The sequence below is a fragment of the Lotus japonicus genome, chromosome 1, assembly GCF_012489685.1.
Source record: "Lotus japonicus ecotype B-129 chromosome 1, LjGifu_v1.2".
Taxonomy (NCBI): domain Eukaryota; kingdom Viridiplantae; phylum Streptophyta; class Magnoliopsida; order Fabales; family Fabaceae; genus Lotus; species Lotus japonicus.
The window spans coordinates 121,121,137-121,148,287 of record NC_080041.1 but is presented as its reverse complement, the minus strand read 5'-3'; the positions used below and the strand labels follow the sequence as shown (position 1 = coordinate 121,148,287).

At 35.9% G+C, this 27,151-nt stretch overlaps 2 protein-coding genes across 4 annotated transcripts; both read left to right on the top strand.

Moving 5' to 3' along the window:
- The first annotated feature begins 940 nt into the window (after nucleotides 1–940).
- Nucleotides 941–16,969, top strand: LOC130729969 (uncharacterized). The gene is made up of 8 exons (XM_057581826.1): nucleotides 941–1,116; nucleotides 2,809–2,925; nucleotides 4,681–4,928; nucleotides 7,640–7,798; nucleotides 7,910–8,066; nucleotides 10,835–10,974; nucleotides 11,049–11,084; nucleotides 15,965–16,969. The coding sequence occupies exons 2-8, from the start codon at nucleotides 2,847–2,849 to the stop codon at nucleotides 16,718–16,720; spliced, it is 1,575 nt and encodes a 524-aa protein (XP_057437809.1). The 5' UTR covers nucleotides 941–1,116; nucleotides 2,809–2,846; the 3' UTR covers nucleotides 16,721–16,969.
- A 1,736-nt stretch (nucleotides 16,970–18,705) lies between these two features.
- On the top strand, nucleotides 18,706–25,170 carry LOC130729967 (uncharacterized). 3 transcript variants are annotated; one of them, XM_057581823.1, is made up of 10 exons: nucleotides 18,706–18,872; nucleotides 19,440–19,604; nucleotides 19,678–19,780; nucleotides 20,699–20,811; nucleotides 21,421–21,489; nucleotides 21,884–21,999; nucleotides 23,046–23,100; nucleotides 24,162–24,282; nucleotides 24,586–24,728; nucleotides 24,829–25,170. In XM_057581823.1, exons 2-10 carry the CDS (start codon nucleotides 19,467–19,469, stop codon nucleotides 24,931–24,933), a joined length of 963 nt encoding a protein of 320 aa, XP_057437806.1. In that variant the 5' UTR covers nucleotides 18,706–18,872; nucleotides 19,440–19,466; the 3' UTR covers nucleotides 24,934–25,170. The 3 variants fall into 3 exon arrangements, with proteins under 3 accessions (XP_057437806.1, XP_057437807.1, XP_057437808.1); XM_057581824.1 differs by lacking the exon at nucleotides 18,706–18,872 and adding an exon at nucleotides 18,921–19,115; XM_057581825.1 differs by lacking the exon at nucleotides 18,706–18,872 and adding an exon at nucleotides 18,921–19,124.
- Nucleotides 25,171–27,151: the final 1,981 nt, after the last annotated feature.

Sequence of the window (27,151 nt, the reverse complement as noted above, 5' to 3'; positions counted from 1 at the left end):
GAATGTAAAATATTACATTCAATATTTTTTATATATAAAAGATAACCATAATGTTTTTAAGAAACACTTTGTCACCATACATCTTAATGGTAGAAAAGTCACAATTGATTGCCATTTAAAATTATTAAATATCAAATGAATACAGTAGTTATTTTCAAAAAAAGTCTCAATTGACCTTTATTAATTATTCTAATTTCATAAATTATTATTAAATGCAATATTAATATATTAATTATTTTAAGAAATATGAATTTATTTAATATTTAAATTACTAAAAAATTAGAAAATATAAATATGATATCATTCACCTACTAATTATAGTATGAGAAATAAAACTTACGAAGAAACACATAAAATGAGGGAGTGACACTTGTCGGAGTTGTCACTTTTTAGTTTCGAAAATAATATATAGTATAAGATAAGATAGGATATGATTGGACTATTTTGATTCCTTATAATTAGAATATTTCAAAGATTTAAAGTCTATAGTTTGATAATATAAATACCCATGTAACTAGTTATACATCTAACAATTTTTCGTGTATGTGATTATTTTTTTTATTATATTTTTTTTTATTTTCTGAAAAACCTAACCTTATGGAGGATATAAACTAGAGGACTTGTCGCATATTGATTTTAAAAATAAATTATAGTATAAAATTCATACTTTTCATATTCTGACCTGTGCATGACACGAGTTCAATACTAATAATTTTATAAGAATAAAAATTCTACGCCCCACCTCCTACCTCCTCTACTTACTAATAATAATATTAATAATAATAAGAGTTTTGTTTTGAACTCATAACTTAACAAGAGTTTAATTATTATGTAATGGTAGTATATCAAATATCATTTTCCTTATCAAAAACTTTTGAAAAATAAATAAATAAAGTATTCATAATAACAATAATAATTGAAAAAAAAGTGGAAGAAAGGAACAACCTGAAACCAAACACGATATTCACATCCTCTTCCGCCCTCAATTTGCTTCCAAAAACAAACACAAAAAAAAAAAATCAACTTTCCGAAGCTCCTCCCCCTCTCTCTCTCTCTCTGCGACGGCGACGGCGGCCCTGCACGGCGGTGGTTCACCTTTGCCTCTCTCTTAACCTCGTAAGTCTTTCTTTCGCATCCAACAACCTCTCCTCCTCTCTATAATGTTAGGTTTTCACCAAATGCAAATTCAATTCGCATTAGGTTTTTCTTGTGTTTTTCGTTTTCCCAATCCATTTAGGTTCCATGGAATTTAGATTTTGACCTGAACGAATTTCATTGCTTTCACTTTTTCAATTCGGAGAAGCGTGGGTTCTAGTTGATGTTTGTAGTGTGCAAGTTGTAGCAGCGACCCACTAGTTCATAGTTGCTTCATTGAATTCAGAGATGGTGTTATTTTACCAAATTTTTAATCTTTCTGTGCCTTTAGTTATGCTTTGTTGGATGATTTGCTATGTTATAGGTGTAGGTGATAGGGCTTTACTAGGGGCGTGACTGCGCGAGAGTAAGATTGGAGGAATTTGTGGCGTTATCTTACTTGCAGTTTGTTGTTGATGGAAGAAATCTTATTTGTAGAGGAGTTAGCAATGTCATGATAATTTTTTGCATTTTTTCCCCTTGTATTTGAGACTTTTTACATTTTGATAATCAGATTTGGACGGCGCTCCTATGTTTTCTCTTGCATTGCATCTTTGGCTGTTTGCCAGATTTTGTAGTGGCCTCTTATGTATTTTGAAGTTCCTGGAGGTTGTAATCCTTAACCTTGAGTTCTTAACTTTAGTGATCCTGGTCTCAACTCCAAATGATTTTAAAGCACTTGGATAGTTGGATATATATTAATCTGGGTTAATTGTGCTTTGTTTTCAAATTCCCTGTGATTGTTGGTATCTTTTCTGGATCCTTGTTGTGGTTGCTTAGAAGTTATGAGGGATTATTTTGGTTTAAAGTGGGGCATAAGAAAAGCCAAGAGGTCATCTGTTTGTTGAATGAGTTGTTTTGTCTCGGTACTTTCTGTTACAACTTCCTTATGAGCATCCCAATGTCTAGTGGAACTCTTTTTTATTCTCATATGGTTAAAACAACTTCTTTCCTGGTTAAAAGTTTTGTAAAATAATAAAATCTTCGAGTCTTATTGGAGATAACCAGACGGCCTTGCACATTCTCTTTTTCCTTGAGTGGATTAAAGTATAAACACGGTTGACTGCTATTTTATCCATGAGAAAGTTTTTTTTTGGAGAGAAATCAGTACATGTTTTGTGAATTTCGATGGTCAACTAGAAGATATATTTACTTAGTCCCCCTGAGATCCAAGAACATCATATGTTTGTGACAAGCTTGATGCATATAACATATATGTACCACCTTGAGGGGGGGGGGGTGTTGACAGTTCTCTCTTTTGTTGGACATATATATGTTTGATTATTGTTGATTAGGTATTTATGTAGATTAGGAATCAGTCAATCTGTTGTAATTGCCATATTAATCATAAAAGTGAGGGATTCAATTCTATATTGAAATAAATTTAAATTCAATGTCCAGGAATTAATCTCTTAAGCAATTCAGTTCACTCTTAGTCTATTTCTCAACTATTATTGTTATCCTCGTCACCATTTTTTATTTTCATATTTTCTTTCTGACCAAAATTCTTATCTTCCTTGTAGCTATACTTCTTGTGTCCTTTTATCTAGTAAAATTCCTTCATTTTGATGAGATTTTCTGCATGATTGATTTACATGATTTTAACTATGTTTTTCTATTTCAATCTATGCATCAAACCCTTATTCAATTGACGTCCCTTTCTTCTGAATGTAGGAAATCTGCAAGGTATGTGAAAGCTGTCAAAAAGCAGTATGAGCAACGACATATTTGATGGACAAGTATTAGCAGAGAAGTTGTTGAAACTCAACAATTCACAACAAAGCATTGAATGTATCCAGCACTAATCCCTCTTTCTTTCTTCAATTGTTTTGGCTTTTAGTGACAATTTTCCTTTTGGTTATTTCTGCACTATCACTCTATCAGGTTACCAATAGTTCCAATAGATCATTTATAACAAAAAAAATTCTATGGCATTATCCAATTACTGCACTGCTGAACCGTCTTCTTTGGATATAGAAAAACATAACCAAGGAACCACGACCTATATTTTCATGTTGTAATATATGTTTTCTTGATTTATTGCATGATGGTGAAATGATGCCCATTTACCAAATTTACATATCTTATAAAACTAGGCAGACAATTTGCAGTTTTCATGCTGCTGCCTAATCTGTGTTAGTTTTTACACTGTTATGGCTACGGATGGCACTCGTGGAGGGCGGGGGTGGGCATCCCTCCCCTGTGATCGTCCTCATTTTCGATCATTTCTATGGGGTATATTTTTCTCTTGTCCCTATTTCCTGCCTCCCCTCAGAGGCTCAGACCCTTACGGGGACCACAAACTTGTCATAAAAAATATACAATTAAAGTTCAAATAACATAAAAAGAAATTCAACATCAAACAACATGTGAAGTCTTTAAAATAAGAAATCCAAAATGTGATGTCTAATATTCAAAATTCAAAAGTAGGCTGTAATAGAGGGACTAAGGGTGTTTACTTTTTATCTTTGAATTATTCTGAGATTTTTTTTTACTGAAATGATTTTTTGTTTGTTTTCATACACAGGGTTTAGAGCTTTTACTATCTATTGATTACTTTTGTTTTTTGTGCTAAGGGTATTATTGTATTTTCATTGATAGAGTAGGAAGTATAGTTTTTGTCCCCTGTTCCAAGTGTTGGGGAGATTTTTACCCCTGTCCCCATCCCCATAGGGGAAAATCCCGAAGGTAAGGGCCCCACATGGGACAATCCCTCTGGGGATCCTCATCTTCAGGTGAAAATTGCGATCCATAGTCATGGATTTAGTATATCAGAAATGCCCAAGTACCCTGGTTGTTACTTCTTGTCTATAGAAGTAGTGTGAGAGATTTAACCTAAAAGTTCAGTTTTGAATTTATCATTATTGCGAAGCGTGTTTTGTGTGACGATGGGGTGTCAAGTTCACTTTGTGATTTACTTTTTTGGCCTATTGATGCAAGCCTGTGTTGGGGAGATTTTTACCCCTGTCCCCATCCCCATAGGGGAAAATCCCGAAGGTAAGGGCCCCACATGGGACAATCCCTCTGGGGATCCTCATCTTCAGGTGAAAATTGCGATCCATTGTCATGGATTTAGTATATCAGAAATGCCCAAGTACCCTGGTTGTTACTTCTTGTCTATAGAAGTAGTGTGAAAGATTTTACCTAAAAGTTCAGTTTTGAATTTATCATTATTGCGAAGCGTGTTTTGTGTGACGATGGGGTGTCAAGTTCACTTTGTGATTTACTTTTTTGGCCTATTGATGCAAGCCTGTGTTTTATGGTGCTATCTGCCTGTACTAGAATTATCAATAAGATGGTTGCATTTTATACTTTTGGCGAATGATAAGTGTTGCTTGATTTCCTTCACTAGCTGAATAAATTTCAGGAAGTAATATTGTTTTAAATATTGATTTCTGCTTTAAAACATTGTTTACTAAGTTCACCTGGTTTAATGCATTGTTATTTAAATCTTATTTCCTTCTCATTATTGCGCCACCCCTCTGTTTATTTCTCTATTAATGAAGTTGTTGTATTGCAATCTGCATTTCTTAAACATTCCTTCAGCACTGTCTCGTTGGTGTATTTCTCACCGGAAGAGAGCAAAAGAAATAATCGAAACATGGGATAAATTGTTCAACGCATCCCAGAAAGATCTGCGTGTCTCTTTTCTATACTTGGCTAATGACATCTTGCAAAATAGTAGGCGAAAGGGTAGTGAGTTCGTCAATGAATTCTGGAAAGTTCTTCCAGTGGCTCTCAAGTGTGTTTATGAAGGTGGTGATGAACAGGGGAAGAAAGCTGTGACCAGACTTGTAAGTCTTATTTTCATTTGTTATAAGTTTCGTGAGTCAATTGTATTAAAATCACATTATAGTCAATGTAATGCTTATATTGAAATGCCAGAGAATTATGGGTCCTGGCTTGGGTGCTGTCTTATTTTCCTCTTCTCTTTTTGTGGACTTTCTCCCCTTTTATTTCAATGAGTACACTGCGTTGAATCAATATGACAGAAGGAATTATAAATTTCCAGATTAAAGTATCTAGTTTTCTATATTTTGTTTTTTTTAATGAATTTTTTATTAGTGATGATGACCTGTGCTTCCTATTTCAGTTGAAAGTTTTATCCTTCTAGGTCAGAAATCTTTTACTAGAATTTCATTCTAGAAGTTGGCCGTCATCATTTTTAATTTTCATATTAAGGAGAGGAAGCACTGTTATGAATGTGGCGTGAGTCACCCCTTAGTCTGTGTGAAGGTGGCATGTAGTGTAACCCTCTGTCTTATTCTATGTAACATTTAAGAATTTAGTCCATGGGATGTTTTGAAAACCAGACTAGCCCTTTATCTGGCAATTGGATGGTTCAAGGTTTTGTGGTAAAACTAAAAACTGTTGACACATTCTATAAATTAATGACAATGTGTATGGGGAATACTCAGTAACCACTATGGCTATCCCGTTGGAATAGCTCCCCTCTCCCTATAGCTCTTCATCACCCTCATTCTCTGATTCTTCATGGGCTGGCTATGTTCGGCTGTTCATATGCAGCATTTATATGAAACTTCAATTTTTTATTTTGAATAAAAGTTGTGTCTTTTCTGATTTAGAGAGATATTATCTGCAGGTATTTATTATTACTTTTCCTATATATTATTTCTTGTATACTCAACAACTATTAATTAAGAAGAAATCTGCCATCTCAATTGTCTGCTGTACAGCGCGTGTTTATGTGCTGTGTGTGTGTAAGCAGCTGCAGTCTAATGAATATAACATAATATTCTGTTCAGAAGTCTGAACCTTACTTGTTCAAGTTGTATTAGAAAAAACAGTAGGAAAAAATGGAGGATAAGGTCAAACCAGAAAAAGAAAAAATAGAAACAGAAGTTGGTCAAAGGAAAAAGTTTTGTTCGCATTCCCTTTTAAGTGGAAATGGAATGGAGAGAAGAGAGAGATAGGAAGCAAAGAGAGAGAAAGTAAGAGATGTGATGGGTGATATGATTGAAAGAGAAGAGAGAGATAGATAGAAGTGAAGGTGGAAATGAAGTGCAAAATAATAGGAGTGTGAATGAACCATAGCTCGTCCTTCAAACTTAGTCAAGTGTTTCAGAGCTGTCCAATCTTTGCATATCTGAAATACTGATCCCCTGATATAAACCATGTGCTGAACACCAAAGGTAGGCTATATAAATAATTATTATCTCCCATTGTATATTGAAAGGAGAAGATGCACCCTTGAAGATAAGGGCATTCTTTTCCAACCACACAAACCCTTGTTTTTCTTGTCACAAGGTTTTGTTCCTTATTACCAAACCCTTGAAAGTGAATACGAAGACACTGATCCAATGTACTAGGACAAACCCAATTCTCAACAAAAATACCAAAAAGGCTGTCACAAATGTGTGTCATCACTGAACAATTGATACACTACCTAGGTAAAACCTCTTATCAGAACTGCACCTAACACACATTAGAAGAGATCTTTATGGAGCCTTCAAATTGTAACATCTCATTAGTGTTAATTACTTAATCCTGTTCCATATTACTGTCTAAACAAAAGATCTGACCTTAGGAGCTTTGGATTTCCAAATCGGCTAATGAAGAAAAAATTCTTCCCTTATGTGGGAAATGATGAGGAGTTGAAAATAAGATTTGCATGAAAATAGAGTCTCATGTTTTGATTGAAAGGAGAGCAGAAGCTGAACTAAATAAAATTCAAGAGGAATTGAGTTTCACTAGTTTCTCTAACATACAAATTTCTGAGAAAAAAGGAAATTAGAGTGATTAGAATTATGAACTACAAAGAAATTTTGGATGGGAGAATTATACGCTAGAAAGCTGGAATAGACAAGGAAAAGCTTCAGAAACAGCAATGTTCCTGTCTCATTATCTTCCCAAAATCTATTTTTGAGCCATCCACCAGTTTCAAAGAACAAATGGTGTAAAATAAGACTATCCCTGCAAAATAGATTTCCAAGGATTAACTTGGCATCCCAACTATTTGAATGAAAACCATATTTAAAATCAGTTTAGACCAGCAAGCATTTATCTCAACCGGTTTGGAAAATCCAATTAGACATATATATCCAGAACCCTTTGTCCTTTCTGTAATTTTTAACAGTCTCCTGTAAAAAAATCCCTGCTTTATTTAAAAACAGAACTAACATTGTAGTCATACTTAATAATCCGGAGTTCAATACAAAAGAAGTGTCTTGTTCTGTCATGTCAGGGTCTAAGTCATTATTTTTCTGTTGCTTCTACTTTTTGTATGTGAATTCTCACTTTATCCAGTTGACTAGTACATAGCATCTTTTTATGCTACTGCCATAGAAAAATAATGCATTAGAGAGTCCATTTTTATCAGCTATATGTTACTATCTATTTTGCTTTCTGAGCTTTTTCATCTTAAGCCATTGGTCTTATTTACTTTCTAACCAGACCTTTCATTATTTTTCTTTCCTTCTGGGTAGAGTTTTTCAGTGTTTGGGTGTTGGATGGAATTGGTAATGTGGTCTTCTGACATGTTTAGGTTGACATATGGGAGGAGAGGAAGGTTTTTGGTTCCCGAGCTCAGGGTCTTAAGGATGAAATATTGGGTAAGAATCCCCTCCTTCCATCCTCTGCAAGCAATGGAAAGAGTTCAAATTCTATAAAGATAGTGAAGAGGGATGCCCACTCAGTGAGAATAGTAAGCAAATTGCAGCAGCAGCACTGTCTTATGTTAGTTTTTTAGCCTATTAGGTGTTGTTTTGGTATGTCTGATTTTGAGTGTGTCAATTCTTGGTCATCTTCACTGCAGAAACTGGCTGTTGGGTGTTTGCCAGAAAAAATACTAACTGCATTTCAGTCGGTTTTTGATGGACATCTCGATGAGGAAGCTGCCTTAAACAAGTGTAATGATGCTGTACATGGTGTGGGTAAACTTGTGGAAGATGTTGAAAATACATTGGCTCAAGGTAAGAGGATAGCTCGAGGGCTTGATCCATTCTGCCTGTTACTTTCTTTTGAAAGAAGCAAATATTTTTGTTTCGAGGATGGAAATTAATTAAATCAGTTACTGTCATAATACAATGAAGAATCTTTCTTGTTTTTTAGGTTTAACTTCTGCAGGGCCATTTGTAGATGTTTGTAGTTCTGGTACTTTGGAGAGATGGTTATCATATTCATAACTGAAACATTACTTTTTGAAATATAATAAATATTATGCAATTTTTTTTTATAAATGCTGGGTGTGTTAGTTTTAAACTTTAAAGTATGTAGAATGACATTCTCTTGCTTTGTACAAACTTGGAACCTGGACATTATTGATTTACAGGAAACTAGGAAAAGAACATGTCCATGTTTTGCTTGTTTCCAATTTCCATGATGAGGGGTGGGTGTCTTCCTTTCCTGTGGGAATAGAAGTTGTTTTTGGAACCGACTAGACCATAACTTCCATCCTCACTTCCTTCTACCATATTCTTTGTTCCATCTTTTGAGGTGTTTTTCTATTTTTGTATTTGAACTAAACGAGTTTGGAAACATGTTTATGGAAATATTAAATGTGATACAAAACATGTTTTTAGAATTTACTCGGGAATAACATTCCTGGTTAGGTATTCCTCTATGTATCATTTCGAGGAATGTAATTGTATACCTTGAAACAAACACCCACTTAGGTCATGCTTGGTGGTGATTAGAATTTAGAAGTGGGATTAACAGAGTAAAATAAGACGGACCAGCCTGTGGAGGCAAGGATTTGGAAGGTGTACACCTGTAGGAAAAGGAAGCAAAGTTACGTAGGCTTTTACTACTAGTTAGGTTAGCAGCTGCTATCAGTTAGGCTTTGGGTTTTAGATATTTATTATTCATTGTATGCTTAAATAGGGGAGCTGACTGTTTAATATGGTGGTTTCATTCGTTTAAGTTGAATAACTGAACCAGTATTGGCTGCAAGGGAAACCTTTGAGGGGAGTTTCTCCCATTCTTCTGAAATCTCTTCTTCTCTGTCAGCTCTTTTTTTTCTTTCCATTGTTTTTCATCTTTGGGACCCTAACAATTTGGTCCGACCTATTGGATCCCAATGATTGAGGCTATGGAGTCCAGGATTGCAGACACAATGTTGGAATGGATGTTAGAATTTCCACATTCGGTAGGATATGCCATAGGTAGCCTTCATAAAGGGTAGAGTAACTGTCAAATAACCACTTTATCCCAAAAGCTTAAGCTCTTGGGTAAGGGTCACATTAATGGTTTTATATTATATTCTAACACGCCCCCTCACGCAAGAGCCCTTTGGGCTTGAAGCGTGGATAAATGCACAGGCCCACCTACCATGTGCTTAATTAAATTCCACTTTTAATTAGAAAGTGAGGGGAGCAAGGATCGAACTCTAGACCTCTCAGTCATAGAGGCTCTGATACCATGTCAAATAACCACTTTATCCCAAAAGCTTAAGCTCTTGGGTAAGGGTCACATTAATGGTTTTATATTATATTCTAACAGTAACCCTCAACTCTTGAGCTAGCTTTTGGGTTGAGTTACGCCTCCTAAATTCTGGTATGGTAAAAGAGCCTATCCTAGAACCGTTTGTTGGTGTAGACCTCCCATATTTGGGTCACCCTGCAGTTGACCAATACTGCAAATTCCACGCTCTAGATGTCCAGCCCTGGGTGTGTTAGAAGTCCCAGATTGGCTAGAGATATGGTATAGACAGCCTTTATAAAGGGTAGAGCAACCCTCAACTCTTGAGCTAGCTTTTGGGTTGAGTTAGGCCTCCCAAATTCTAATAGATGTTATTCTTCTGCTACACATCTATGATCACATATGTTACCTTCTTTGAGGATACATCATTCTTTGCATCATAAGCTGCAGCAGACATGACCTCTGAGGTATTACTGCACCTGACATAACTTCTCAGGTATTACCTGCGCCTTATCTTGACTTCTCATGTGGATCTGGTATTACATATGAGCTACTGAGCCTCCTCCTTCAGTCAATACTCGTGATTCAGCTCCAACTATGACCTCTTCTTCTGCTGTGGTCCTACCTGATTCTTCTGATGACTAGCCTATTGTGCTCCTCACTTAATCCTCATCCCATTTATAATTTTCTATGTTATCACCGATTATCTCCTTCCCACTGTGCCTTTGGCTACTTCATCATCTATTGCCATTCCTATTTCCTAAGACTGTTCAGGAAACATCATCCCATCCTGGGTCGAGACAGGCTAGGATTGATGAAATGATTGCTTTAGAGTCCAATAACACATGGACACTTCTGAACCCTAGGCGTTCTTCAAGGAATTAGGGTTTGTCTTCATCTTTTCATGGATAGACTACTCTTCTGAACCCTAATGGGTTGATGCAGAAGCATTAGTCTCATATGGGCTGCGTCCGGTATTTACTATTCTTATTTAAAGTAGTTGTCTTCCCCTGATAACCTGGCCCTTTAGAGTATTATTCAGTGGTGTGAAACAGGTGTTCTTGAGCAATTAATGAAAGGAACCGACGGATTATGATTATTTATTTACTCCTGCGCATGTCATTATTCCCATTAGAAAACTACAGTTTTTGTTGGTGTGATGCCCTCCCTGATATCTTTAGGGCATTTGAATACATGAATGGCGAACTAGACTCTGCCACAAGCAGAGCAGTTTAGATTTATCCGTTTCTATTGCAATCAGAGAAGTGATTAATTGATTTGTTTATTGACATTACCTCTTACATGTTTGGATTGACATCAGGAAACCAGCTCGGATCCACTTTGGTCAATGACTTGCAAGAGCAGGAAAAAGAGCTTAAGAATTATATGGAGCAACTTGAAAATGCTGGGGCTGCAAGGGCCTCTTTGCTTTCTCAGCTTAAAGACGCACTGCAGGAACAAGTACAGTCGATTCTACATCTATGCTTGTTAATAATTCAAATTCGATGACTGCTTACTAATCTAAAGCTTTTCAGGAATCAAGGCAAGAGCATGTTCACGCCCAGTTACAGGTAAGAACCTCTCTTTAATGTCTGTCTGTGGCCTCTTTCTGTGGGTGCAGAACTTTCCTTTTTACTAATTATAATATAATTGAAGTGTTTGTTGCCTCTTACCATTGTGTCTACTACTACGAGTATCCTTGAAAAGTGCCATATTGATTGACTAGAATAGACCATACTTGTTTCTGATTATCTCAGAAGAGTTTTTTTCTTCTGAAATCATCCTCAGAAAGCTGTAAAAAAGAAAGCTTATTTATTTTCTCAAAATAAACAGGTGAACTTTTGTTCACTTTTCAACGTAAGATAGAATTTGTATCCGATCCATCTGTTTCTCTCACCATCTCTCTCTATTCGAGATATGGGCCGTTGATTTTTTATCCAATGGTCTGAAAAAGCTCATGGTTCAAGCTTCACCTCGAAATGGTCTGCAAAATTAAAAATTTCTTTTGTAACTAAACTTTTCTCAGTTTCTGCAGAAATTACTAATTGCTTTTTGTAGCAAGTAACATTAGCCTTAAATGTTTCTCAAGTTTATCTCAGAAATCAATTTATTCTTGTGTTATATATTGATAGAGCTAGGACCCAGCCTCATATCACTGAAGTATCAAAGAAGGAATAGGAGGTGAAGAATTTAGTTTCAGCTTGTTAGTTTACGGTTAGAAGTGGGTCCTTGGAGTTAGTTAGTCGATACAGCTAACTAGCAATTAGTTAGTTAGTTATCTCTTTATAAGAGATTGTATATCAGTTAGATGATTCATTCTTGAGTAGAATCATTGTTAGGAGAGCACTGACCTCTCGAAAGTCAGTAACTCAGTTGTATCTTGTTCTACATATCAATAGCAGTTTTCTTTCCCTCTTCTCTCCCTGTGCTTCTGTGCCAAGTTCTATCAACTTGGTAACAAAGCACCGATCTTGGTTCTGTGGCTATAATTGTAGAAGAATTCAATGGCCAACAATCAAAGCTATGGGGAGAAATTGGGCCTCTGAAAGAGAAATTCAAGGGGAGCGTTTGTGAAGACTGGAGGAGAACCAGGAAAACCGCATGAACAAGTTAGAAGAGATTGTCTTGGGATTATCCCAAGATGTTCAAATAGTTATGGCGACGAAGAGTGGTGGAGGTCTGACGCGTAGAACAGTGGATGCGGGCGGAGCTGGGCCAAAAGCGGAGGCAAAGCGCGATGTGTTTTCTGCGACTGAAAAATGGACAAATGTCGAGATTCCCGTTTCTGAAGGTGGAGGAGATGCGTATGGGGGGATTCAGAAGCTGGAACAATTTTTCCGAATCAGAGGGGCTATGGAAGAGGAAGGCGATGATGGTGGCTTTGTATTGCCGAACCTTCTTGGGAATTATTCAAGGTGCATTTCTGGCTCTCTCGGGGCTGAAACAGCAGGATTCCGTGCAGGATTTCATGGAAGAATTGAGAAACATGCCTCTGCAGTAAAGGGGTTGAATACTTGAATGAGGAGTATTAGAACAACATTTTTCTCAACGGCTTGAAAGAGGAAGTGGAGACAGAACTGAGGCTTCATGAACCTGTGACTTTACCAGCCATGATGAAGAAGGCCAGGTTGATTGAAGAGAAAAACAAGGTTAGTAGAAAGGGTGAGGGTAATACTTTTGGTAAATCCAGCTATTTTTCCAAATCTTTTTCGACTTCAAGATTCCAATTTTCTGCTCCTAGTAATGGGGCTAGTAATAAGGAGGGTGGAGCAGGGCATATACCCTGCAAAACCACGGGTTTTGTGAGTGCTGGTAGGGGAAGAAATGATGGAATCAAGAGGTTCTCAGATGCAGAGGTGCAGTAGAAGTCAAGGAAAGGAGAATGTGAGTTGTGAAGAGAAATTCAATTGTTCTCATGTTTGCAAAAACAAACAGTTTCCGGTGATGCTTTTGGGAGAGGATGATATAGGGGATGACACAATGAGGGAGGATTTGGAGGGAAGAATTGTGGAGGGATCTTTGGATGCTCAAGTATCATTTCATGTATAGTTCCGTTGACTTCTAAAAGATATTTGAAGGTTTGGGGTACCATCAATGATAGGAAGGTTGTAGTTTTGGTGGATTGTGGTGCTTCACACAACTTTGTTTCTTTGGTTTTGGCTCAGCGACTTCAGTTGGCTTTAAATCAAACTCCTTATTTTGTGGAGTTAGGAGATGGGCACAAGATTTAGGTGTCAAGGGGTGCGTAAAGAGGTGATATTGATGGTTCAAGGGTTGAAGGTTGTTCAGGATTCTTTTTTGGAGGCTGGTATTGTTTTGTGGCTGGATTGGCTAGCCTCTTTAGGAGAAATAAGTGCAAAAGGATCTAACCTTGAAAATAGAGGTGGCTGGGCAGAAATGGTGGTTGAAAGGTGAGCCAGAATTCACCAGATCTGGTGCTTCAATGACTACAGAGGTCTTACTTGATGATGGTATTGGCTTTGTAGTTTCTTTCAAAGAGATGGAGATTTCTGCTCATCCTGACATGTTGGTGCCTAAGGAACTTGAGCAGTTGTTGCTGGATTTTGATGATCTATTTCAGAAACCTGTTGATCTTCCTCCTCCAAGAAGGCATGATCGTGCCATTGTCCTCAAAGAGGGAAGTGATATCCTAATCTTCGTCCATATTGGTATCCTCATAACAAAAAAACTGAGAGAGAAAAGTTAATAAAAGAAAGGCTTAAAAGCACATTTGGTCCCCCACGAATAGACTTTGTGCAAGAATGGTCCCCAAACTTTAAAAATAGCACTCTGGGTCCCCCACGTTACCTTCCGTCAACAAAATTATTCCTTCCGTCCAAAAACTGTTATGGGGACAAATATGTAATTTAACAAAAAAAATTGAAAAATAAAAAAATGAAGAAACCCAGAAAATTCTTCATCTTCATCTTCTTCCACCATATTCATCATTTTAAACCCAAACCCAGAAAACTCCCAAATCACATAGCTAATCTCTATCTCTCTCTCTCTCTCTCTCTCTCTCTCTCTCTAAGCTAATTGCTGCTTCTTCTTCCCAAAGCAATGAAAGGAAACATTAAACCCAGCACTCCAGCAGCAAGGTATATGAAGATGATTATGAACCCTAACCCCCAAATCGAACAAATACCCATAAATTGCTGAGAAATTTGATCGAACTTGGAGAAGAAATCGCCTAGAAATGTGGTTAAATCATCGAACCCTAACCCTAACGCTGATTTGAATTTAGGTTGCTATGGTGTTTATGGGTTTGGGGTTAGGGATGTTGCTAATTCAATTAATGTTCGTAACCTAATTTCCATACACAATTATCATGTTTCTTTAATGCAAATGATACCAATTCCAATCATATCAATGGAGCTAGAGGACAAGTTTGCAAACGGCTTAAATCTTCTTCATACGCCAATTGACAGAGGTGGCTATGGTGTTTATGGGTTTGGGGTTTTTGGGTTAGAGAAGATGATTTGAATTTAGATGCTTACCAGAACAATGAGATTTCTAGATCTGATGAAGATGAAGAAGAAAGATGGAGATGATGATGAAGATGAAGAACAATGAAGATGATGATGGAGAAGGAGGATGATGATGCATATGAAGAAGATGAAACTGATGCAAATTTGTTTTTTTTTTTCAATTTGCCACACAGGATAATCTATCTCCTAATAAGCATACACATCAATTAAAATGTGCCACATATGATAAAAACGTTAGAAATTTGACGGAGGGACTACTTTTGTTAACGGAGGGTAACGTGGGGGACTCAAAGTGCTATTTTTAAAGTTTGGGGACCAATCTTGCACAAAGTGTATTTGTGGGGACCAAAAGTGGTTTTAAGCCTAAAAGAAATGCTAGAGGCTGGAATTTTTCAGCCTTGGGTTAGTCCCTATGTAAGTCCAATCATCTTAGTTAAGAATAGAGATGGTAGTGGGAGATTTTGTGTTGATTATTATAGGGTTCTTAATATGATTACTATTCCAAATAAATTCCCTGTCCTGTAATTAAGGAACTGTTGGATGAATTAGGACATGCTACCATGTTTTCAAAATTAGATTTAAGATCCAGGTATCCCAAATTCGTATGAAGGAGGGTGACATTGAAAAAACTGCTTTTAGAACTCATGAGGCCCATTATGAGTTTTTGGTTCTTCCTTTTGGACTTACAAATGCCCCCTCTAGCATTGATGAATGAGGTCCTCAAGCCATTTTTTAGGAAGTTTGTATTGGTTTTTCTTTCTTTCATGATATCCTGGTGTTTAGTTTGGGGTTACAAGAGCATCTTCATCACCTTAGGTTGGTTTTGGAGGTTTTAAGACAACATAGTTTGAAGGTTAACCAGAAAAAGTGCACCTTTGGTAAAGTTCAACACTTGCCTTCTGGTTTGGCTGAGGATCTTACTTTGCTTACAGGACCAGAGTTTCTGGTAGATTCTAGAGGAGCAGGGGCAGATCTGGAGGTTCTGATCAAATGAAAGGGTTTACCCGAGTAAGAGAATAGTTGGGAATTAGCTTTGAAGATTTTCCAGGTTTTTCCTTCTTTCCACCTTGTCACAAGGTGGATCTTTAAGGGCGGGTATTAATAGAGCTAGGATCCAGCCTCCTATCACTGAAGTGTATCAAAGAAGGAATAGGAGCTGAAGAAGTTAGTTTCTTCCTGTTAGTTTACAGTTAGAAGTGGGTCCTTGGAGTTAGTTGGTACATCCACAGCTAACTGGTAATTAGTTAGTTCATTAGTTATTTCTTTATAAGATATTTTATAGCAATTAGGTGATTCATTCTTGAGTAGAATTATTGTTAGGAGAGCACTGACCTCTCAAATGTCAGTAACTCAGTTGTATCTTGTTCTACAGATCAGTAACAGTTTTCTTTCTCTCTTTTCTCCTTGTGCTTCTGTGCCAAATTAAATCATATATATAAATTGATGCTTTTATTATTGTGAAGGTTGTACGAGACCAGATTGAGAAAGCAGCTGGTATCAAGAAGCGGCTTAATCAAGCAGCTGAAGCCACATTTCCTTCAGTTCAACAAAACAGCACCACTTCTCAGCCTACTTTTACCCAACCTTCTATGTCATTTGCTCCTTCTAGGGCTTCTGATGATGATAACAAGAAGGCAGCAGCAGCTGCTATGGCTGCTAAGCTTGCTGCCTCTGCATCCTCTGCCCAGATGCTTACATCAGTTCTTTCTTCTCTAGTAGCTGAAGAAGCTGCCTCAATGAAGGGTAGCTTAAACTCTACTGGATTCACATCAGGGTTACCTGCTTTCAACCAAGATAAAAGACAAAAACTTGAAAAGCCAGCGCCTGTTTCTGATGTTAACAACAGTTCTGACATGGCTAACTCGTCCTTCTATGCCAACTTACAACAACCATCAACCAACATGCAGAACATGTCTCAAGCCAATCACTTGCAAGCTGCATTTACTTCAGCACCCCCTCCCATGCCTCATTCTTCCGCAAATCAACCATATGGCCAATCAACTGGTATGATGGCTGGGGGAATTCCTTATGGATACGGATCGAATAGCTTACCACCTCCGCCTCCTCTGCCTCCACATGTGGCAATGGGGATGTCTATGCCGAGTCCTCAGCCAGCACAGCCGCAACAGCAGTCACCGCCAGGATTTTACAGGCCATCTGGCATGGGGTTTTATGGGCAAAGTCACCCATCAACACCACCCCCAGTATCTAGACAGTGAGCATTGTCATAAGACATGATCTTTTGTAGCAAGTTCCTCTGGGGAATTGCTGTAGGTTAAGGATTTTCCCAGAGGCTGTGTAATTCTGTAAGATATTAGAAATTTAGATGTGGTCAGAATTTATCTGTAGGCTTAATATACCCCTGCCATTTTTTGTCTTTTGCCTACTGCCTAATGGGAGGCTTTTTCCTATCTTAATTGTACTTTTGTTAATCTCTGTATTATTGGTAATGTTTGACTTTGACTTTTCGTTATTTTTTTATTAGGTTTGGTCCTTAATTTTTCAATTATGACAACTTAATTTCTTCAACTATTTAAAAATTATCGTTTTCTATTAAAAAAAAAATTCACTTGAATTGATTAAATGATTTTAAATATTTTTCTACTCAAAGCCTACCAATTGTAACATCAGATTCCACAGTAATTTTATGTTTTAATTATTTTCTCTCAACCCTACATCCCAAACCAAACTAATTAAGGTGTTTGCTGTGGTACCTTGAGTCAATTCAAGGTGTGGTATCCAAAATGACTTAAATTAGTTGTAAAAACTTATATATCAGTTAAAAAGTTTGATTTTGTTATATCATAGTAATGTAGTATTCCATTGCCAAAGATGTGAAATTTGTTTGTTGTGTTTTTTAACCTTTGTTCTTCCGTCAAATATGGTAATTTGACGCGCATCGCCACCATCATCGTTCGTCTTCACTACTCATCCATTTTTCACTAAAAAAATGAATTATATGGAATAGAGTTAATTGAAAAGTAAAATAAAATTTGAAAATGTAAAATTTAGGTTGAGCAACATCGTAATAATCTATTAAATAATTAAATGTGGGTATCACACCAAAAAAATATTATGGGTACCACAAAATTTGCCACTAATTAAATATGATCATTTCTTGTTCATGAAGTGTGATCATATAAGTCCAAGAAATAGTCAATGTGATTCAAACTTAGCCTAGAATAACAAAGTGAGCATATCTTAACCTACTTGCTCATTCGCTTTTGTACATAAAAGGTCTATCTCCGCTCGTAAATGATAGATTCACAATCTTTCAAGTTCACTCTAATCTCATTATTATAGATATAACAAATTCTCGGTATCTTAAGAAATATCATTCTAATTAAGTAACTCTCGTCCAAGGACATTGGATGTTAACTTTGTAATCTTAGTCAGCCTATATCCTACTAGCTCCCCAAAGATAGAAGTCGGCTAAATGTACGATCTCCTTCCCCAATGCATTCCTAATGTCAAGATTTGATGTATCCTCGATTTTATTAGATTGGTAGGTTGTACAAGTGAATCCAATTATTTTGCGAACTTAAATTCTCTTAACCCAAACTCATGCCCATGACCTTACTTGGTCATACAGATCCATAAACCCCAAGGCACTGAGCCTTAAGTGAGGTGAAATGTGTTTTTAAGTTTCGACGAATGTATGCTTTTCGATTATCGCCATACCCGTTCAGTTTTAAATGTTCATTACACAAAAAACGAATCAATTCAACCTCCCTACATTTTTATCTCTATAAAAAAGTTCATTTCTAATGATTAAAAAAATATAAAAGTCGTGTGAAACAAAGACATATTTTATCCTAAATTACAATAAATATATAAATAAATATGACATGTATGTTGATAAAAGTTTAAAAAATAATTTTTTTTAGGACCATTATGTGCGGCAAAGTTCTCTCTACTAAGTATTTAATGCAATTGCATTCACAGAGACTCAAACTCAAAACCTCTGCAAGCTAAAACAAGTACCAGTTGGTCTTTTCATTCATGTTTTTGAAGGTAAGATTCATTCATGTTTACTTCTTAAAAAATAGGAAAATCATGTATAAAACAATTTGATCCAAATAAATTTACAGTTAGACACTAATTGGTAAATTAGTTATTTTAGAAAGTGACACATAAGATAATAAATGACCCACTAAATTAGAGTATAGAATGCCCAATTTGACAATGCTATAATTTCCTTTACATGGAAGCAACCAAGATTTAGATTTAGAAGGAGCTTCATTTCAAATTCATTCTCAACGCTTGAGAGTCAAATCAACCGAATCGTTATTTGGGGGTTAGGTCAAGTCAAGAGTTTGCACACCCAGCACGTCTCTTCAGAGCGAGCTGGATCACGCTACTGTTGATTTGGTATTCAATACATTTCATCTCCTTTTTCTTATCAAGCACGAAATGCAATACCGAAAGTTTCATTTTTTTATAAAACCCCCAATTTTTTACCCTTTTGCATATCTATGCTAAAAAGCATTCATGGTTGGGTATCAATTGATCCTAACCCACCGATTCTGTTGATTGGCATTTCAAATTCTTTCAATTCATTCTGTTGGGTATCAATTGATCGGGAAAAGGAGCAGTTTTTCCCCATTTTTATTGGTATTTTCGGTAAATTGGTCATAATTAGGGTTTATGTAATTTCTATGTTGATCAATTTATGTGGGTTATTTTCGCTGTTATGGTTGTGCCCTTTTTGAAATTCACTTGTATTAGTTCATGTGTTAATTTACTGTTCTATGAGTTGAGTAATTTGATGCCCCTTTTATCTGTTGTTAGCAAATTGGACTGGGTAATCTCATTGTCGTGTTTATCGACATCCGGAACGGATTAAAATGATGCTTGTGACATGCATTATGGGAGAAATAAATTGGAGTGTTAGCTGGAGTGATGCATGGAAATAATGGTCCCTTTTTTGATTTGTAGGCCGACCTATATTAGAGAATCATATAAATGTCTTCAAGAACATTGAGGAGAAGGCTCCATCATGGAGATGTTGATGGCAAAAGGCAGGAGCATTTGGAGGCTTCGGGGTTAGATGCTTTGAGTGAGCCCTTGCTGGGGGGTGATGATTATATCGAGAATAAGAAGGTGAGAAACTTTGGTAATCTTCATTTTTTTTAACTGTTTTTCATTTTGTGATGTTAATTTTTCTCTGTCATAGATATGTACACTTGAAGATATTTGGGATGACGAGAGGAAGAAGGCGCAGTTTCACTGGACATTTTTATTTTCAAACCTCATAGCGCAATGGGCACAGTGGTTAGGTATATGTATGGTTGTTTTGGATGGTCAAGCAAATGCAATTAAGCTTGGTAGTGAAGTAGTAGGATGTTTCGCTTTTGTTAGCACATACATAGCAATACTTTTACCAGACTGTTATTCCATCATGGTTTTTTTTTTATTAATTATATCTAGTTTGATGTTTTACATATCTCTACCTAGTTTCTAATAGGATATATCTCCTTCTCTCTAGCGTATGCTGATTGGAACATTTTTCACACAATTTCTTTCATTTTCAATTTCTCAGATGAAGCCCTGTATTTGCTTTAAAACATGATTCTTGTGATCTCAGTTCATGTAGGACATATTTACCATCACTGGTAGTTATGTAAATTCCAATGCTTTTGTCACTCTTGTAAACGAAAGAAGTCCATGATCTTTCTTCCCCTCTTAAGTCTGAAGTCTTACATTTAATATAGCAGCTAAACACATCAGTCTTAGGGTTGTGTACTTTGCATAATTAAGCATTTCTATTGGAGCTTGTGTATTTGTTCACTGAACTGATGTAAGAAGGTGATTGATAATGGCCGTGAATTGAATTTGGTGGCACAATCACATGGTGTTTGGTGTAGTATTACGTACTAGGTTTGAAATCTTACATTACAGATAGAGAGAACTGAGAAGACAGAAGAGATGCATTGGAATGTGTAGTATTTTGTAGATAGATGAACTTACTATCAGAGGGATCATTTATACATTTCTAAGAGCCTCATTTACGGTGCTTGGAAAAAATACGAACCTGTTCTATAAAATAGTAAATGTCAGGGTTTTATGTATGTTTTACCTGCATCTTTTCCTCATTGCTTAATGGCGTACAAATAAGTAGATGACACATGCAGTATGTCTTGATTTTAGTGGTGATTATCTGACCTGTGACCAATCATTTCATATTGTCCTTGCAGCAAACATTGTACTAGGGTCTGGATCTCTTATTGGGCGTCTTTTATCTGTTTCTTCTACTGCTCTATATTTGCAAAATAATAGGATGCTTCCCCAACCTCTTACCCCTCTGCAGGTATGTCTAGTGAAGTAGTGATATCTTATTTTAATTCTCACGTGCTTGGTGTAGCCAAAATCAAGTAACCAACTTCCAATTTAATCTTTTGGAAAGTAATTCATATGATTTTGATTTTGCATATTCTATATAAAGGCCATACATTTATACCCTTTCTGAAAATACAATTGATCTAGATAATGGATTTAGCAGACCTTTCTGAGTATACCTTTTGAATCAATGTCTACCAAACCCCTTAACTCAACTACCCGTCGTCATTTGAAAATGAAATGGTGCCAAGGAACTTCTGATAATAGAAAAACACTTATATGATATTATCCCTGGACTTTGTTTGATACAGCCTTAAAGTGTCTCGAATATCTGCTGGTGTTTTGTTTGTAAGGCATAGGTGGGCAGTGGATCGTTGTTTGGAATGTGATGATATGTATTTGGTTAAACTAGAAATGGAAAATTTTCACTTTGAAAGAGAAATCCTTGAGATTTGAAAAATGATATGTTACCGAATGCCTTCTTATTAATAATAGCTTTAGCTTCTAGCTGTATGCTTTTCCTTTTTTTACTCTGGATTATCTGCTACCTGTGGCTATTTCACATTTATTTCATTCTTAGGAAGAAAGACTAAGAAACTTACGGCAGCGGCTTGAAGTCCCCTTTGATGGTTCTAAAACAGAGCACCAAGTACGTATTTAATGTTTCCTTCTCAATCACATTACTGATATTTGCCCTTTTTATCGTGCATTCTGATTTTCTATTTTGCTCTGCAATCTGCCTGCGTGCTTGATAAACAATCTGAATGTTTTTGGTCTGGAATGTGGGCATGGAAACTACATGCAAATGCTTGTTTATGATAGATTGCAAGTTTTAAATTGAGTTCCTTTCATGAATGAATTAAAAGTTGGCCAAGGATGATGATTATCCATTCCTTTGTTGCATGTCTATAGATTGCATAGCTATTTAATCTAGCCAGAGGATGCTTTTCAGAATATTTAGTATAAATTGTAAAAAATAAAATGTGTTATGGACAGTTTCTTCTATTACATTTTGAAATCTCCCGTTTATGGGTTACTTGCAGGATGCACTCAAACAATTGTGGAAATTAGCTTTTCCTGACAGGGAGATTCCCCCACTTAAATCAGACCTTTGGAAGGAAATGGGATGGCAAGGTTCAGACCCATCAACAGATTTTAGGTTTGTGATTAAAAGCATTATATTGTTGATATGAGTATGCAAAGGGTTTTATAGAGCAACAGGTCAAAGATTCAAAACATTATAATTCCATTAAGGCCTTGTTGGCTTACTGATGGGATGTGACTGAAAATATTCTGACCCTCTTATCTTTCATATGTTGATTTCCAAAATCATGGACAAACACTTTGTCCTCGTAGGTTAGACTTACTTCTAGATGATAAGAACCAACCATTCCACAAACCTAGCCGTTGTATTTGGAGAGCCCAAGGCTTTTATAAACCCCACTCTAGAATCCCATACTTCCAATGTGGGACTATGTCTCATGCCTTGCAATTGCAATTGGATCCTAATTCCCCACCACACTCCGCAACCCCGATGCTCATGCGGGCTGGCTGTGCACTAGCCCTTGGCTAGTCTCTGGCGAACTCGGCAATATCAGTGTCACCATCCACGGCACTAGTTAGCTGAGAGACACGATGGAAGGCTTTGATACCAATTCATAAGAACCTTCAAGGAATCATACCACGATGTAGTTGGTGAGCCCAAGGCCTGATAAACCCCACACTAGAATTCCATATTTCCCATGTGGGACTCAAGTCCCATACCTTGCCATTGGATCCTAACACTAGATTTTTGATAGTTTGATTTTGGATTTTAAGGGGCTGTTTCTGGTGTGCTTTTGGAATTAGTGGGTTACACTCCTTTGGCTTGTTCTTAATTAAACAAGACTACCTCAAAAAGAACTCTGAGGAACATTTGCCTAGTCTTTCTGTCTTAGTGCTACAACTTTTATGTAATGTATGAGTTCTTTCCTAGAATAAGATAAAGGAACAGAGTACAAATAAGTCATTTTGTAAGAAAATATTTTGTTCAGAAAATATCTCCCGAAACAACATAAATTTCTCTGACAAGATGTTTCTTAAGCATAATCTTGATCTTCAAACACCAGTTTCCTTAATTTCGGTAATTTTTATGCGGTCAACTGTATCTTTTTTCTCATGGAGTCATGGATGAGCTAATATGAACTATATATCCATGGACTGCAGGGGTGGAGGATATATATCATTAGAGAACCTCATTTTTTTTGCACAGAAGTATCCGGTAAGTTTCTTCTATTGCTTTTGCATTTGCATTCACAGTTTCCCTTAAGCAGATTTAATATTTCTTATCAAAATATTATTACATTGATAATCCCTAAAATACGCCCTAAAAAAATGTTCTAGCGGTAACTTCCCTACCACCGGATGCTAGATAGCACTGCGATGATCACTATTCTGTCGCTTTAGTGGCTGCAAGCTCACAACAACCGCCGCTCTAAACTGCAATGCAATATGCAACACAGCAAACAGGAGCAGTCCGGGGCTGCTACTTGCTGCGTATAGCGCGATATTGACAACCTTATGTGGTCCTAGAGCCCCCAAGAAAAGGGAAAAAATGGCTAGATTCATTACCTTAACTCAAAGAAACTGGAGGTCTAAAATATACATATCCTATTATCCATACTTGAAAAAATCAAGGGACTCAAGTGATTTGCAACTGCAAATGATTGTTAGATTGGGTCCCCTGACATAACATCACTGTCCTACATGTTCCCCTCGATTCTATGATCAAAGCCCCTGAAAATTTTCAAAAGAAATTGCTAAGATTTTTCAAAAATAATAACTTATAATCCTAGCTTGAATGTTTGCCTGAAATTCACTTGAAGTATCCAAAAAGCTATTCCAAATTTCAAATTGTATATGGTAGCTGGATAATGTACAAGTAAATATGTTGAAGTTGCTGAACTAGTGCAACATATCACACATTTGATAATAGAGTCATGTTTGATTTAAGAAGACTTCTTTTGAAAATTCATCAGAAATGGTTTTGATGAAGATAGATTCGTACTGGTGATATTCTTGTAAGCAGCCCTCATATACATCTCAGTCTACAAATTTACAGTGTTACTGAAAGCCATTTTAACACCTTTTTTTTCTTTGGATTTCTGTTTACATGACTTTAAATGTCGTAAATATAGATTTTAGGTTCATTGTGCATGTTCAAAATATTTTTTCGCATTATATACTTGTTTATGTGAACATCTACATAATGCTGTTACATGCTTTTATTTAAGTAGTGTGATTTTGGTTAGTAAAGCACATTTCTACTTTGCACTATTTTAGGGTTCATTCCAGCGGTTATTGCATAAACAAGATGGAGCCAGAGCAGAGTGGGAATATCCATTTGCAGTAGCTGGAATCAATATTTCTTTTATGTTGGCGCAGATGCTGGATCTTCAAGCAGGTAAAAAGATCACTCTTAAGAAGAAATTCCGTGGTTAAAATGATGGTTGTTCGATGCGCTAGGCTGGTATCAATTTAGGTTGTTTGTTAGTGTGTTTGGAAATCCTTCTACCATTGATTCCAAGCAAAAATCAATTCTAGGGAGAAGCTTCCATAAGTAGCTTATGGGTTTCTGAGGAAGAAGCTGATCCGAGCGTGTTGTTTCATCATGCCACCTACTCAATGTTGTTGCGGGGTTTCCTTATCTGCACTCAGTGTTGGTGGTGGTTCTTGAAAATCATCTGATGAACTATTTTCCTTGCAGGGTATCCATCTTCTTTGTCAGGATTCCGTTTCCTGCAGCTGCTTGAGGAGGATGAAATGGCATTCGACATCCTTTATTGTGTTGCCTATCAAATGATGGATGCTCAGTGGCTAGCAAAGCGTGCTACATATATGGAATTTAACGTAATATATCGTTTAATTGTATTTGTTCTTGGTTAATTTTGTTATTATTATTATTCTGTGATATATTTTTTCATTCATTTATATTTTCTTTTTTCATTAGGATGTTTTGAAGTCCACAAGAACGCAGTTAGAGCGTGAGCTTGCTCTTGAAGACATCTCCAGGGTGAAAGATTTACCTTCTTACAACATGTTGAGAGATGATTAGGATGTTCATCTAGTTTAACATTTCTCTCTTCTTTTTTTGTTTGCGGAGAATGTTAGATAAAATGTATCTAAGGCATTTGTCATTTGATCTATGAATAGAAACATGAAAATCAAATGAAAATGGGACCCTAAATATTAGATCTTTGTATTGTCCATTATCTCTTGTATATAATCCAACCAAATTGGAGGTATAGTTTGCTATTTGCTCCTTTCTATAACAATGAACTTAAGTACGACACATTGCGTGAGTAATGACTCATTTGAGAGATGAAAATGATAGATTTTTACCACGATTTATACCCCACTTGTATGTCAATAATCAAGGGGGTGAATAGTTGGTGAGTAATGTAAACAGTAATGATATACCACTAAACAGTACATACACTTTGAGATACCGTTTTCTCCCTCCTTATCACTACTCTCTTTCGATTACATGACATTTATCTGTTATCTGCCATTTCTTCTTATCTCTCTTTAATAGTCTTTTTTGATTGCACTAAGGTATCTTCATAGTCGACAATCGTGAGATTAATCTTTTTGAGGCTTTGAGATTATATTAAGTGGATAAGTCTCTCAGAACAAATTATTCTTCGTAAACACTCAAGGGTTGTATACGAAAGACTTTGAGATTAAATTAAGTGGGTAAGTCTCTCAGAACAAATCATTCTTCATAGACACTCAAGGGTTGTATACGAAACATTATTGTAATGCAAAACAATAATGATATGTGTAAGACGAGTTTCACCGACATGAGATGTTAATTTGGTGGAGGCCTACGTACGGCTGTGTGAAAGTTGCCCCAACTTGCTATGTTATCTAGGGCGGGTATAGACATTTTGGGGCTTAAGGCGAAAATGTTAAAAGTGATTTTGTTTTGACAAGAATCTTAAAGAGACTTAATATATCATATAAATTATCAAATTTTTTATATTAACCTTTTAGATTTTTGAGCTGCGAAATCATTTATCAAAGTTTTATAATATTTTTTATGAATAGTTTTTGCGCATTGAGATTCAATTAGTTTTTGCACTTTTTTCTTCAATTTTTCAAAACCAGTTTCATACTTTCTATTTGACATTTTATCTTGCGCAGAATAAGAATAAAAAAAATAAAAAATAATGCTGCAAAATAATAAAAATGATGATTGATAAAGGCAGATTTTGTTTCTTTGATAATTCACTTCAAGTCTTCAAGGTAGAAACAATGAAAGTAGGAGATGAGAGGATATATAGGGTGGTTGTAAACAACGAGAAGATGTTCGTTGCGGCTCCAAGGGTTTCTATGAAGATTTATTTCTAGATTCTAGAGCTTGCTGTTTTATATCACGAGGACAAATGGCGATGGAGAGATAATTGCAAGTGAATGTTAATGAGAATTTAATGCCTTCCGAGATAAATAGAAATATTTTAAATAATAAGAATGAATAGTAATTCTTTTTATAAGCATATTAATCAATAACTAGTGTTTTTTACCCGCGCGTTGCACGGGAAATTTTTCTATTGTATTTGATACATCGATTAATATTTTAAATTATAAAATATTTAAAATGCTAAAAATGTAAGAACAATCATAATAAAGATATAGATATTTAAATAGCACAAATTTAGACAGTCAATTCTAGTATTTTGTAAGCATACACTGAATAGACTAATATAAAGATTTTGAAAAACACAAAAGTTATTAGGCCAAAATATTTAAGTTTTGCATATACGAGGTATAACTGAATTTTGTTTGCCTTTTGAGTGACAAATGTGGTGTCCAATCCACTTTGGTGTGGTCTGTGCTCATGTAAGCCATGATCCCCATTTTGTCCGCAAGGAAGTGATGCCAACAACCTTTGATGCTTTGTTTGACATGATTTACAATAAATAAAAAATTGAATTTTGGTTGCGAAGATGTATACTTGTGTTGCATAAAGGGTATTGCTTTTGTGTTTTAGATATGTAACAATACATAAATATATAATTATTGTTTACATTATTAAAAATACACTTAAGTTATATAAAATGTTTTTTTTAACTATGTGTACACATTTTTCATTTATCATGTAAAATGTTCCTTCCCGTGAGATCTCATAACTCGAATATGTTAACACTAATAAATTTAGGTCATAAATCTATAGTACATATGTATTCATATTTTTTATTCCTCATACTATTTTAACTATCAAACTATTATAGTTATATACATATATAAATATACCCTCTTAAAATTTTTTA